Below are 13095 nucleotides of genomic sequence, written 5' to 3'. Positions count from 1 at the left end.
TATTATTTATTTTTTTTTTATCAAAAAGCTAAGCTCTCTGTTAGGACTATGGATGCATAAGCAGACTCTAACCTTGGCCTTCTGCAGAACGTTTCCTTTGCCGGACGCCATGATGGACAGGGGTCTGTTCTTCAGCGCTGTGGCGGAGTTGACAGGTGAATCTCCATTGTTGGGGGTGTTGGTGGGTGGATTTGGAGCAGGGCTGGATACAGGTGCCATCTTGGGCTAGAATATACAACAATATAACCAGCTGGACTTCTGTCACTCAAAAAAAGTAGAACTATTATAAACAGTAGAATTTTGTTCTTAACTACTGAATATTTCCACCTCGTATGCTTATGTTAGATAAGCACCTCATTTGATTTAGCAACAGATTATATACTACTATTTAGAAGTTGGAGTCAGTAAATTAAAAAAAAAAAATTTGCGCGTTTGCTTGGCTTTATTTGATCAAAAACACAACACAGTAAAAACAATAACATTGTGAAATATTATTACAATTCAAAAGAATGGTTTCTTTAAATTGTGTATTATATATTTTACAATTCTTATTTGTTGTCGTCATACTAACCGTTGAAGTTTCCAGTAGACTGCTATCTACCGTGGTGCCCAGTGTAAAGGGCCCGGCTTCCACTTTTCTCAAATTCTCCTTCACCTCCATCAGGCTAAGCTCCACCTCCACTCGCCGACGCTCTGCCTCACGACACGTCTCCTCCATCTGCTTCAGACGAGCCTCCAGAGAGGCCTGCTGAGTGGGCTCTATACAAGCCATAATCAAAAGCATTTATTAGCATTTCACATTGTTGTCTTATAGTATGTCAGAACTAACAAGTAATATATAAAAACAATTGCAACTTAAAAACAGAAAGAAAACACAAAGTTGAAAGACCATCAAAACTACTGCTTTCAACACATGGGCCTTTCAACACTTGGCCGATAGGTGGCGCTGCAGTACCTTGGCAGGAGTTCAGCTCCTCTTTCACCTCTCGTCTGTCTTTCCTCAGTTTGGCCAGAGTGTTTTTAACCTCCTCCCTCTCTCGTTCCAGCCTGTCTCTCTCGTCGGTGTAACGACGCACATCGGCTTCCGTCCTGTTCTTCCCTAATTTCACCTCAACCGACCCTGGGCCTGCTAAACAGGAGGGAATGTGTAGGAGCTTTGAGTCATGACCTACATTCACACACTGAAGGCATATATGCTCACTTGAGTGCATGGCTGGGAAAAGCACAGCAGGGTGAATAAATAAAAGTTTTGTAGGTCTGTTTTACAAGTGACGACCCTCACCTGCTGGAGAGAATTTGAGTTTATCGAGAAATCTGTCTGTGCTGGCGGCTCTTCCTCTGGAGATGGGTGGACTCTGGGGCGCCTGTGTAGATGTATGGGGTAGGGTTTGGGTTTGGGATGGCATGGAGGAGGGAGAGGCCCTCTTTTGGGTTTCCAGACTGAGGAAACTGATTCTTTGAGACTGGACATGCAGGTTGGGGGCTGGAGAGGGGTCTTTGTTCACTCTAAGAGCAACAGGTGGAGGATCGAGGTTCTCTGTGCTGCGCGGTAATGAGGTTTCAATTGTTTCATTCTGTTTTAAACAAAAAATTGTACAGACGATTTTAGATATTTGTTTTTAAAGGTTTGTATATTTACACTGCCATTCAAAGTTCAACTTATAATAAATCAGCATATTAGAATGATTTCTGAAGTATCATGTGACAATGAAGACTGGAGTGATGGTTGGCGCTGCATCACACAAAGAAATTATATTTTAAAGTATATTAAATAGGAAACTAATATTTGAAATTGCAATAATATTTTACAATATATATTTTTTCTGTATTTTTGATCATATAAATACAGCCTTAATGAGCATAAGAAACATTTTTTTTTTTAATTACAAATCTTACTGATCCCAAACTTTTGATAGGCAGTATATATTTTTATTTAATTTTATATCATTATTAATAAGTAAATATCTGTATTTTGGCATTAGAAACACCAAGGTAATGCATTTAATTACCAGGGAAAGTACATACTGACAAAATGTATATATACACTCTAAAAATTGAATCTTTTTAATAAATTATTGCCAGGATGCTTAAAATGTCTGATAAAAGTGACAGTAAATACATTTATAATATATATTATAATATAACCTCCTTAGGGTGTAGCTGATCCTCCTGGGGAGCAGCTGAGGGACTGAGCTCTGTCTGTACGATGTTGGACGTCTGAGGTGACACTCTGCCCGAGCTCGTGTGCAGGAAGGAGCGAACCGGGATCAGGTCCAGATACACTCGCTCCTTCCCGTTCTCCTCGCTGCTTGCTGTTACCTCCTCGCTGCCATTCTGAACCTCTTGAACCTCCTACAGCCGGAGAGAGCAACAGTATCAGAGAAACATTTCTGAAGTTGGATGGCCTGCAGGGTTACAAAAACACAACACTGTCACAGCAATGACTTCCTGTCACTCGAATGCTTAGTGAATCTTCCCCTATCCTGAGTCTGTGACTCAGAATAAACACAAGCTGCGTGAAAGTGGGTGCTGTAGATTAAGGACAAAAGCATGACAAGGGTGTCTCACCCACCTCCTGTTCGTTCTCTGTGGATGCCACATCATCGTATATGTCGTCACAGGTATGAGGGTCTGACGGAAGGCTGTCTGTGTATGTGTTGGGCTCTGAGTACCTCCTCTGCATTAGACTGACAAATACAAAAAAAATCGGGCTCCAAAATCTCAAAAAAGCAAACAAACCTATCATATGATTATGAATAGTATTCATAAGTAATATGGGCCAATTTTATGGTGTGTTTGCATTTCATTTGGTCTGTTTACAGTTTCAGCCTCAAGGCTCTTGTTCAAAGTTTCTCCTTTTTTACACCATGGAAAAAACCCATGCAAGTTTGTGACAACATATGAGAAAATGATGACAAAATGTTTACATTTTTGAATGAAATATAATTTGTATATATATATATATATATATATATATATATATATATATATATCTGTATGTGTATATGTATGTGTACAGCATATATTTATGTATGTATATATATATATAACACAGCTGATGTACAAGAAGTAACTTACTACATGGACGTCCTGGCAGCATTGACAATACTGGATATTCTCTCAGAGTTCACATAGTCGTAGGTGAGATCTTCTGGGTCTGTTTTGGTGCCTGTCTGTGACAGTATGAGCCCTAGCCAGTGGCCCATATCAGCAGAGGACTTAGCCTGAGAGGAAAGAGGAGGATATTTAATCACTGATGCCCCATAAGGTATTCATATATCTTCACGGGTGCAGCTAGGCCTGGTAAAATTATCTGCCAAAAAAAAAAAAAATTGCCATAATTTATTTATTTACACATAACAAAAAATCTATTTCAGAGTAATATTCCATTTCAAGAAAAAAAATCCAGAAAAAAATGCATCACAGTCACTGAAAAAACATTAAGCAGCACAACTGTTTTCAACCTACTGTAGATAATATTAAGAAATGTTTCTTAAGCAGCTAAACAGCACATTAGAATGTTTACTGAAGGATCATGTCACACTGAAGACTGGAGTAATGATACTGAAAATTCAGCTTTACCATCACAGGAATAACTTACATTTTCAAAATATAAAAAAAAAAAAATCTGTTATGATAAGTTAAAAAATATAAATAAGTTGTAATATAATAGCGTTTTTTTTTTTCTTCTATATTTTCAGACAAATAAATGCAGCTTAGTGAGCACAAGAGACTTAAAATTAAACTTAAATCTTAATTTGGAATATTATTTGTTTAGCACATAAAAAAAACTGACACAAAGCTGTATACTCCAGAACTGAATAAAAGACGGGAGTTCTCAGAAATCTCATTCAGGCTGTTAGACTGATGACAAACACATCAGACAGTGAGACTGGGGAAAACAGTGGCTCTTCATGAGAGTGTAAAGAAGTTTTACTGAAACAAACGGTTGTCTAATACAAATGTTATACACCACAAACTTTGGAAGATATTCAAAGTTTTGTTTGAGTGAGCAAGCAAGATGACAAGCTGTATATAACAGTATTTTCTTTTAGCTTCCTGTCTGTGAAATATCATTGTTGTTGGATGGACATAAATTTACGAAATCTAAACATATTTCCACTCATGTTTTCAGTGCTTTAATTATGACTGCTGTTCTATATTTTGATGAGTTTTTGTTGTGCTATTATAGACTTTATTATTTCACAAAGATCTCTTTCAGATCTCTAAAATGCACATAGAAACCAAATGAACTGTGGCTGAATGCCTTACCAGTCAATCAGACAGTCTCTTTCTAAGTGGGTGGAATAAGCTGCACAGTCACGTGTCTTGCTATGCAGGATTAGTTAGTGATGAATGTCACCTCTCTTTACTCACTTCTAGGGTTGCGAGCTCCTCTCCATCCATTTGGATGCGGAATGAGTACAGGTGCTCAGGGCTGGGGTCTGGCAGGATCATGCACCCCTCCAGAGCCACTGGCTGCTGGGACACTTTGTTCTTGCTTTTGTCGCTGTAGATCCAAAGCTGCCTGTCCCTCACAGAGCACCACCTGCTTCTCCACTGGGTGTTGACCAGGATGTTTAGGTAGCCTGGAACAAAGTGAAAGTGACGAAAATGGTAGGTTTTGTGAAAGCTTTTAAAACTTGTCAACTAATAATACTGATAATTGGTTTTACCTGACGTATCCACAGCCTTCTCCGGACTTTCCAAAGAGGAAACCTTCTTTTTTCCAATGTTCATAAGGTTACTAAACTTGCCATATTTCTTCTTAACTAAAATTTAAATGGAAATCGAATTGTTAATATTATATACTGTACATAATTACTGTAATACAACTAGTGCAGTAATATTGTGAAATATTATAACAATTTAAAATGTTATCTATTGCAGCGATGGCAAAGGTGAATTTGCAGCAGACATTATTCCAGTTTTTAGTGTCACAGGATCCTTAAGAAATCCTTTTCAAATGCTGATTTGATATCAAAATTGAAAACAGTTGTGCTGGTTAATATTTTTGTGAAAACCATGATACACTTTGTTTTTCAGGAATATCTGATGAATATAAAATTCAAAAGAACAGCATTTAAAAACAACAACAACAACAGATATATCTTTTTTTAACATTAAATGTCTTCAGTGTAAATTTGGAAAAATATCAAGTCTCATATCTCTGCTAAATAAAAGTATAGAAATGACTTAAAAAAATAACACTGACCCCAAAGTTTTAAACTTGTATATGATGCATATATAATAAACTAAGCGTTCTACTCTAGAAGTGCCTTTTGAGGTATTTTCGGCTATAGTGGATTGCCTCCTTTCGAATTATCATGATACATTTTTTATGTTTTTCCAGTGAAAATGGCAGGTATACAAAGTTATTAACTGTATTTGTATTGATGCTCCAGTCAAGTCTGAAACTTAAAGCTGATTGGTTCATGGTTAAGCAACATTCTTAGGTGATAAGCATCTACAGCTCTATTTAGACAACTTCCAGTGTAGTCACGCAAACAGACACCTAAAAGAATAGCTGCAATGGTCCACTCTTACCATCTTTGTTCTCCAGGTTCTCTGTGTGACTGTCTGTGCTGCTGCCACTCTCAGATGCCACTGAATGTCTCTCGCTTTGCTCACCCTGCCAGAAAGGGAAGAACCTTTTAAGCTTTCATCCAAAAATCAATCAGAGAATAAACCAACCCAATCTATCATACCTTTGTACAGATGAGTGTTGGAGAGTCAGTAACATCAGCAGATCCTGCAGTATTCTTCGGACTAATTTCTTGAATAACCTTGAATAAAGATGAAAGGCTATAAACAATGCCCGCACAGACAGAACACTGATTATTCATCTACATGGGCCAGATCCCATTGGCCCTCACCTTTAGCCATTGTTCAGCCTGCTCTTTGCTCTGCAGTCCCAGGACGATGGCTTCTCCACCCAGTGGGGTTATTTTTAGCTTGTGCTCTTTTCTCTTAGTCTGTTTCTCTTTGTGAACAACGCTGCAGCCCAGCAGACTGATATCAAGCAGTGGAGTCTGATCCTTTGAGCTTTTGTAGCACTGAACACAGTAGCATTAAAAGAAAAATCAGACACTGACTTTTTTTTATTAAATATCATCTTAATAGAGCTTTATTCAAAATTGTGGATATTCCACTAATGCTAGTAAATGTCAACATAAAAGTTTTTAGTAGCAAAAACAGATCATGATGCTAGCAATGCCAAGGTCATGGGTGCGATTCCCAATGATTACATGAACTTATGAAAAGTATAGCTTCAATGCCGTTATGCATCAAGCAAATGCATAAATGTAAATGTTATATGCAAAATGCTTGCATCCCATTTTATTCTCTAATGAGAAATTCTTGAGGAGTTTTATGGGTGGATATCGATTTTTTTTTCACTGACAATTGGCTGAATCTTGAAAAGTTCTATGAAAGAGGTAGATGAAGGGGAGAACTTTTTCGAGGTCTTTAAGAGATCTTGGTGACACCATCCAAATAAAGTCATTTTAGGGGTGGCGCAAGTTAATACATTTTGATTTAAGATGACAAAAAGACAAACTTCTATTAAAAACATACATTTAAGTAAATAATGACTTCTAGTATTAGTAATACATTCTGTGCTAACATTCATTATCATAGATGAGCTATGGGTGGGAAATGGGTGTCACTGACATAAGCAATGATGTCACATACCAAGAGACGATGTTCACGAATGACACACAGCTGTTTGGCCCACTGGCCGAGCCACTTCTTCCTCCAGAGGAAGGCACAGATGCGTGCATCTTTCATTAGCTCGATGGATGCCTCAGGAGACGGCCACTGGTGCTGCGCAGTGGACTTACCCTTCGTCACTTCTTCCTCATCATAGGACTCGTATGAACTGCTCACCGGTTCTGTATCTTTTGTAAATGCAAAAAATGAGAAATATGTTTGGTCTGATTGTTCATTGCCAGTGCACTTGGATAAAAGAAAGTAAACATCCCCTACAAAAAAGCCCACAAATTCTGTTGAATTTAGCATTGCATGATAGAATAATAAGTCAAAAATGTCCTGTGTGATTTTCTTCTGAGGAAAACAAAAAGAACGAGATGAGGATTATTATATTAGAACATGATGGGGGGAATGATTGTTTTTTAATTGGTTTGTCTAGATAGTTTAGTGCAGATAAAGGTATTTCTGAGAGCTTGGGGGCACAGAGAATAAGAGTACATCATGAATAAGCAAGCAAACACATGCAAAGTCAGCAGCCTTATGTTTGGATGCATTAAACAAGTTTTTCTCTGAGCTGTGCACTTCACTGTAGCTTATAAAGTTAGTACTGCTTGATGTTTTCTCTCTTGATGTACACTGAGAGAAACAGAGATAGATACCCCGAGTGATCACAGCATAGACCACACTGTTTGAAGCTTCTATACGCTCCCTGACCCCCGTGATGATGGCAAAGCACCCAAAATCTATAGAAACACAGGAGGACAATAAAAGGGGAAATGCAATAAGGGAGGAAGAGAAAAAAAGATCAGGTGAGAAGCTGTAGATTGTGAAACCTTATGTGGCTTACATGTCACATGTAAGAAACAGGAAGAGTAAATGAGCGTGGTTGATTCATGAGAAATGTTCATTAGTACTGCAATAATGATATTTTGGGGCTGCACTAATTATTTGTGTCTTGTGGTTTTTATGCAACCAGCAACATCACTGCTTGTATTATTTAAGGGTTTCATCATGGTTAAAACGTATCAAACTAGAAGTTCACTTCACAAATCCTAAACCATGGGGTTTGGCTTGATTTCAACTGCCGAAACACGTGCCGAAACATCAGATTTTGGCCATGCACAGCCCTTGTGTGTTGATATTCCACAGCACAGCTGCATGCTAATGCCTCTGTATCCTTTGACCAAGAAGAGACGTCATCTGCTGAAGAATATTGTAAATGATTGTCCCCTCGCTGGGCTGAACTTTGCAACCCCAGCCAAATGCCCTATCACTGTTGGCCCCATTTCCTGGGCTCACGGTCAATGTTCCATCACTGTGTGTCCAGAGCCAGAGAACCACTACCGTTGAACAAAGACCATCACTGTTTTCTGTCCTCCCTGCCTGCAGGCTTCTCTATATCACAGTAAAGCTGAAGACTACAGTGGGACGGAGCTAAAACAGAGCACTCAATGACCAAAGGTTCCCTCTCTTAAGATAGAAGTGAGAAGGACAATGTTTAGGGGAATAAAAAGTCACAAATCACTAACCTAATCTTTTGAAAAAAAATTTTTTTTTAACCAGGTTATAAATGGCTTGACATGAACGTCAAAGTAAAGATTAAACCATAGAATATAATGTGTATTCAGGTTAACTTTGGACCCAATTTGAGACGTACCATTGATGCTAATGGGATCATAGGGTTGTGGATCTTCATAGTAACTTTCAGTCTCCAAACACGCAGGAGCAGGAGCTGGTGGAAGAGGAAACGGCTCCCTTCCCATGTTGCACTGAGATAAAAATAATGAGAAAAAAAGAGAAAGATAATTCAAATTTGAGATAAAGAGAGAAGGAGATAATATTATGTCAGCATACCCATTATTTCATTGAATTATTATGCCACTTTAATGTTTTTCCTATTTAAAAAAAATGCTGTTACGTTGGATTCTGGACTCCTGAATGTGATTTTATTAAATAAATATAATTTAAAATTTTAATTCAATTAAAGAGTAAATAAAAAAGTAAGCCGGCATAGGGACCAACTCTCACTTTTTACTAGTTTGGTTATTAGCATGCCTATTATTAACATACAGTCTGCTTATTAGTACTTATCAAGCACATATTCCTCATAGTCTACATCACTAATCCTACTAAATACCTAAACCTAACAATACCTAAACCTAAACCTAGCAAATTAGGAGTTTATTGAGGCAAAAGTTGTAGTTAAGGAATGTTAATGGCAAAAATTGGACATGAAATAAAGTGTGACCAAAAAGTGTTATTTAATGTAAAATTAGAATAAAAGATCAGGAACATCTCTTACACACTCCCATGTAATGAATCAAATAGAGGGACTCTCAAGAGATTAGCATAACTAGTCGTTTTTGCACCTGTCTTTCATGTGGGCTTTTCTTTCTTGACCGAAGGGGGATTCTTCCTCGAAACTGATCTCTCTCTGTCTCTGACCTCAACCCTGCTCAGCTAGAAAAGGAATTCCACACGTGTTTGCCTGCAGGAGTAATGGTTTTAAAAGGGTGTGGAGCTAGCGATGAGGTTTCCCAAATCAGCCGGTTCATAACATTACTAAATTCCCCACTGATACCCACAATGCATTGACAGCCTCTGGGCAAATTGAACACTGATCTTCTCCTTATGACACACAAAACACACTGACACACACAGGGCTGATTAGGGCTAGCGGTAGCTTGTGAACCATAAAGCTGAATGATGACAAGAGGTTACAGACAGACGGCTGGGAAAATCTCCTCTTGCTTGCATTATACTTTATACTAAGTGGCTGGATTGAATCCTCCTGTTTGACATGACGTGCTTGTGCTTCTCGAAAGCAGAAGTGAGGCAAACAGACAGGCTAAGTGATGGCAAGGCATGTATATAAACAACTGGACATCAAGGACACAGGAAGTTGAATGCAAAAGCTTGCTAGAGGCTCTGCTTCAATAAGTAATGCAGAATCAAAGAATCGAGAGTCAAAGCGTTATGTGATCTCAAATGTAAAGGGACCAGCAAAATATATTAGGGTTTTTGTGGGAAAATAAGAGCAGTCCAAAGAGAAGGAACGTGTCAATTGAACTGTGTAGAAAGTATTGTTTTTCTCACATCAACCCCAACTCACAACCCCCACATTTTTCGCTTCATCCCGCCCTCGCTCTTCTGACACTCAACATAAAATCTCTGAAACAGAAAACAGTGTGCTGAGTCCTCAGGCATCTGATAATGATTAATAAGAAAGTGAAGGCATTTCAGGGAAGGATACAACTCTGTATCACTTCTTCTCCGTCCACTGCTGAAGGTCAAGACCATGTCCACATCCCAGAATCACATGACAAAAGAGATATCATTTTATATGCTGTTAATTGGATATAAAACATCACTGTGAGTAAAAGACAAATCCTAAACCCTTATTACTGTATGTCGAGACTGAACTCCACCCAAGGCTTGTTTTCATAATCTAATCCACAAATCACACCATAGTCTCCTTAAAAAGAAAAAAAAAGAGTAAAGAAAAAAATGCAGTCTACAGTATATAGGAAACATTTCAAGAGTAAGACATAAATAATGATAAAGCACCAGTCTTTGGGACAAAAAGCAAAAAAATGCAAGTGGGCAAGAGACCAAAAGAACACCCAGAACATGGAAAATCCCCCCGTTCCCATGCCAAAAATCCAGTGAAGAAAAAAATGGAGCTCACCAGGGCCAAAACACTTCTGAGGTAGAGAGGGTACTGAAGGAAAATAATCTCTTTAGTCTTATTAAAAACAGGAGTGGCTTTCTGAACTACTGTCATCACTTCATCTATGGGTTTATGTCTTTATTAAAAATCGTTATGAGTCAGCTATAGAAAAAAATAACAGCTTAATTATTTAATTCAATTGTTTAATCAAATGAATTTAATTTAAACTCCATTAATTCAGAATTACATCGTAATTTATTTGTAGCATTAGTGCTGATCATTTATGACTACTATTTTGAAGTCTGTGGCTATGCTATGCTATTTTAGTGTGTTGCTATTTTCAGTCCAGCAAGTAGCTGTGAGACTGCAGCGTGTGCAGACTTCTGTTTACAAGTCAAATCCAAACACTGACTTGACGTCTAACTTTTTAGTTCATGAACAGAGTAATCTGGGTACGAACAGGCAGGAGAGAGGTGTTATGGGGCCCCCTTGCAATTTGGGTCAAAGCAGGGACGGAAGCGAAGAACACGTAGAAGAGTCCACTGGGATTCTGAGAGTACGGGTTGAAGAGAGCGTTTTCACCATAGACAGGGCCGTCCTGGGGCAGAACTGTGAGTATTTCCGTGCTCTCTTCCGCTCTGGGATGAAGGACAGTCAGCTGAACGAGTTCCACCTGCAGGGAGGCTTGAAAGCCAGGGGTTTCCTCATCGCCATGGCAGTTTCCAGGGGTGAGTGCCCTACTATAGGAGACCCAGACGAGATCGTGGAGGCTGCCGAGTGTGCGGCCTTCCTCCAAGTCGACGTCCTGGTCCAACACTTAATAGACCTTCTAGATACCGACAACTGCCTTCTCTTGTACCACACAGCAGCGGTGTACGGCTTGTGGAGGTTGTTTCACAGCGCTGCAGTGTTCATTCGTGATGCTTATAGTGACGTGCAAGACGCTCTCGACGCACTTCCAGAAGAGCTGATTTGCTACGTTGAGTCGCTTTCACCAGCATCGTTTGTCGCTCTAGGGACTCATTCGCCATCCATGAAGATTCTGCAGGACTGCTACAGGACGGTGTTTTACCTCGATGAGAAACCGGGTGCCTGGAAATATCTGACTGATCTACCAACAGACGCCAGCACCTCTATGGCCGGGGTGGCTGTTGTGGAGAACCGACTGTATATCGTCGGAGGAGTGCGAGGAGTTAGTAAGGAGACTGTAGATCTGAGCTTCTGTTATGACACAGATTCCAACACTTGGGATGCGTTTGATGGTCCCCAGCAGTCTAGGTATAACTTTACCCTGGTGGGTCACAACGGACATTTGTACGCCATCGGAGGTGAATTTGACAAAAGGATCATGTCCTCGGTAGAAGTGTGTGATGTTTCTACGGGCGCATGGACATTCTGCAAGCACGCACCTCGTTCGGTGGCTGCGGCGGCTAGTGCTGTTGCTAGGCGAAGGATATTTGTGTGTTTCTGGAAGCCACCGGATACTACGGATATTTATGAATACGCACCTAAAAATGACAAATGGACACTGGTCACCACTATGGTGAAGCCTCAGAGTTACGGGCACTGCATGGTGGCTCATGGCGACAACCTGTATGTCATGAGGAACGGCCCCTGTGATGACTTCCTGCGCTGCCTCATGGACTGCTACAACATCACTACGGGTCAATGGATGGCCATGCCAGGCCACTACGTCAATAGCAGGGGCGCCCTCTTCACGGCTATGGTGAGGGCGAACTCTGCATTCACCGTCAACCGCAATTTAACCCTGGAATATGTAATTTGCGGTGACAAGTGGAAGCCTCGTAGACAGATGACGGGTTTTCCAAAAATTGGCTCGCTTTGGACTTGCTTACTCAGACTGCCTAAGAGCACAGATGCACAGCAGGAACGCGAAGCAGAGGAAGCCCTGGAGATGGACGCCAATGTGGAATTTGTGGAAGAGGATTCAGTAGAGGCTAATTATCCACCTTAGGGATTGCAGATCAATCTATTTCATTTGCACTCATAATTAAAGGAACAGTATATTTCTTTCTTCGGTTGAAGACAAAATAAATAGATTTAAAATGCACAGTACAGTGTTTCCAATATTCTTCAAAATATCTCAGTTTGTGTAAAAAAAAAAAAAAAGTCATACAGGTTTAGAGCAACACACGAATCTCCCTTTCAATTATTTAAACGCACAAATGCATCTAATGTTCTAAACCGTAAATGAAAGCAACTGTCTGTGTGCATACTGTCGACGGCAAATGAGAGTCTAATAAATAAATAGATGTGAACACGCCTAACGTTTCTTGTTCCCACACTTACAGTATGCACACGCACAAGTGTCTCTAACGGCAGTTCTCCAGCTTCTATAAACAGCTCCCCGATCACTTGTGCAGCTGCTGTTAATCAGCCCCAGCACCCCGCAGATGGGTCTGAAGTTCAAAGGCGTTCACTGGAGACCTCTAATACTCTCCATCCTCCTGTCTGTCTGTCTGTCTGTATGCCTGAACGACTGCAGACTCCCACAGCACACAGACTCCACGCTTATGCTTCCTTGCTGTAATTTCTATCATTTGATTGAAATGAGTATGTTATCTTTTAGGAGAATTATGGTTTCTAATCAAGGCAGGATTCATAATCGACTAGTTACTTGGCTACTTTGTGGCTTATAAACAAAAACACAACTATTTTCCGAGCGTGAGAAATAGGTACATAACAAATACAGT

The 13095-nt window shown here is 39.7% G+C and overlaps 2 protein-coding genes across 3 annotated transcripts in view; one reads left to right on the top strand and one right to left on the bottom strand.

Moving 5' to 3' along the window:
• afap1l2 (actin filament associated protein 1-like 2) overlaps positions 1 to 13095 on the bottom strand; it is a 35110-nt gene that overhangs the window by 769 nt on the left and 21246 nt on the right. Inside the window, exons 5-18 of one of the 2 annotated variants that reach the window (XM_026276439.1) lie at positions 8369 to 8480; positions 6694 to 6899; positions 5877 to 6056; positions 5709 to 5786; positions 5548 to 5632; positions 4677 to 4772; positions 4378 to 4589; positions 3079 to 3224; positions 2573 to 2687; positions 2146 to 2352; positions 1283 to 1574; positions 956 to 1129; positions 572 to 759; positions 73 to 225 (exon numbers count right to left, since the gene is read on the bottom strand). In XM_026276439.1, coding sequence (XP_026132224.1) covers positions 73 to 225; positions 572 to 759; positions 956 to 1129; positions 1283 to 1574; positions 2146 to 2352; positions 2573 to 2687; positions 3079 to 3224; positions 4378 to 4589; positions 4677 to 4772; positions 5548 to 5632; positions 5709 to 5786; positions 5877 to 6056; positions 6694 to 6899; positions 8369 to 8480 — 2244 coding nt within the window. The remainder of the gene's footprint in view (positions 1 to 72; positions 226 to 571; positions 760 to 955; positions 1130 to 1282; positions 1575 to 2145; positions 2353 to 2572; positions 2688 to 3078; positions 3225 to 4377; positions 4590 to 4676; positions 4773 to 5547; positions 5633 to 5708; positions 5787 to 5876; positions 6057 to 6693; positions 6900 to 8368; positions 8481 to 13095) is intronic. The other variant, XM_026276440.1, reaches the window with a different exon arrangement.
• On the top strand, positions 8487 to 12511 carry LOC113111571 (kelch repeat and BTB domain-containing protein 13-like). Its single transcript, XM_026276443.1, has one exon. The coding sequence runs from the start codon at positions 10665 to 10667 to the stop codon at positions 12354 to 12356; it is 1692 nt and encodes a 563-aa protein (XP_026132228.1). The 5' UTR covers positions 8487 to 10664; the 3' UTR covers positions 12357 to 12511.

Source organism: Carassius auratus, chromosome 12 (genome assembly GCF_003368295.1).
Source record: "Carassius auratus strain Wakin chromosome 12, ASM336829v1, whole genome shotgun sequence".
NCBI lineage: Eukaryota > Metazoa > Chordata > Actinopteri > Cypriniformes > Cyprinidae > Carassius > Carassius auratus.
The sequence above is the reverse complement of the archived record's forward strand: the minus strand, read 5'-3'. Positions and strand labels throughout refer to the sequence as shown.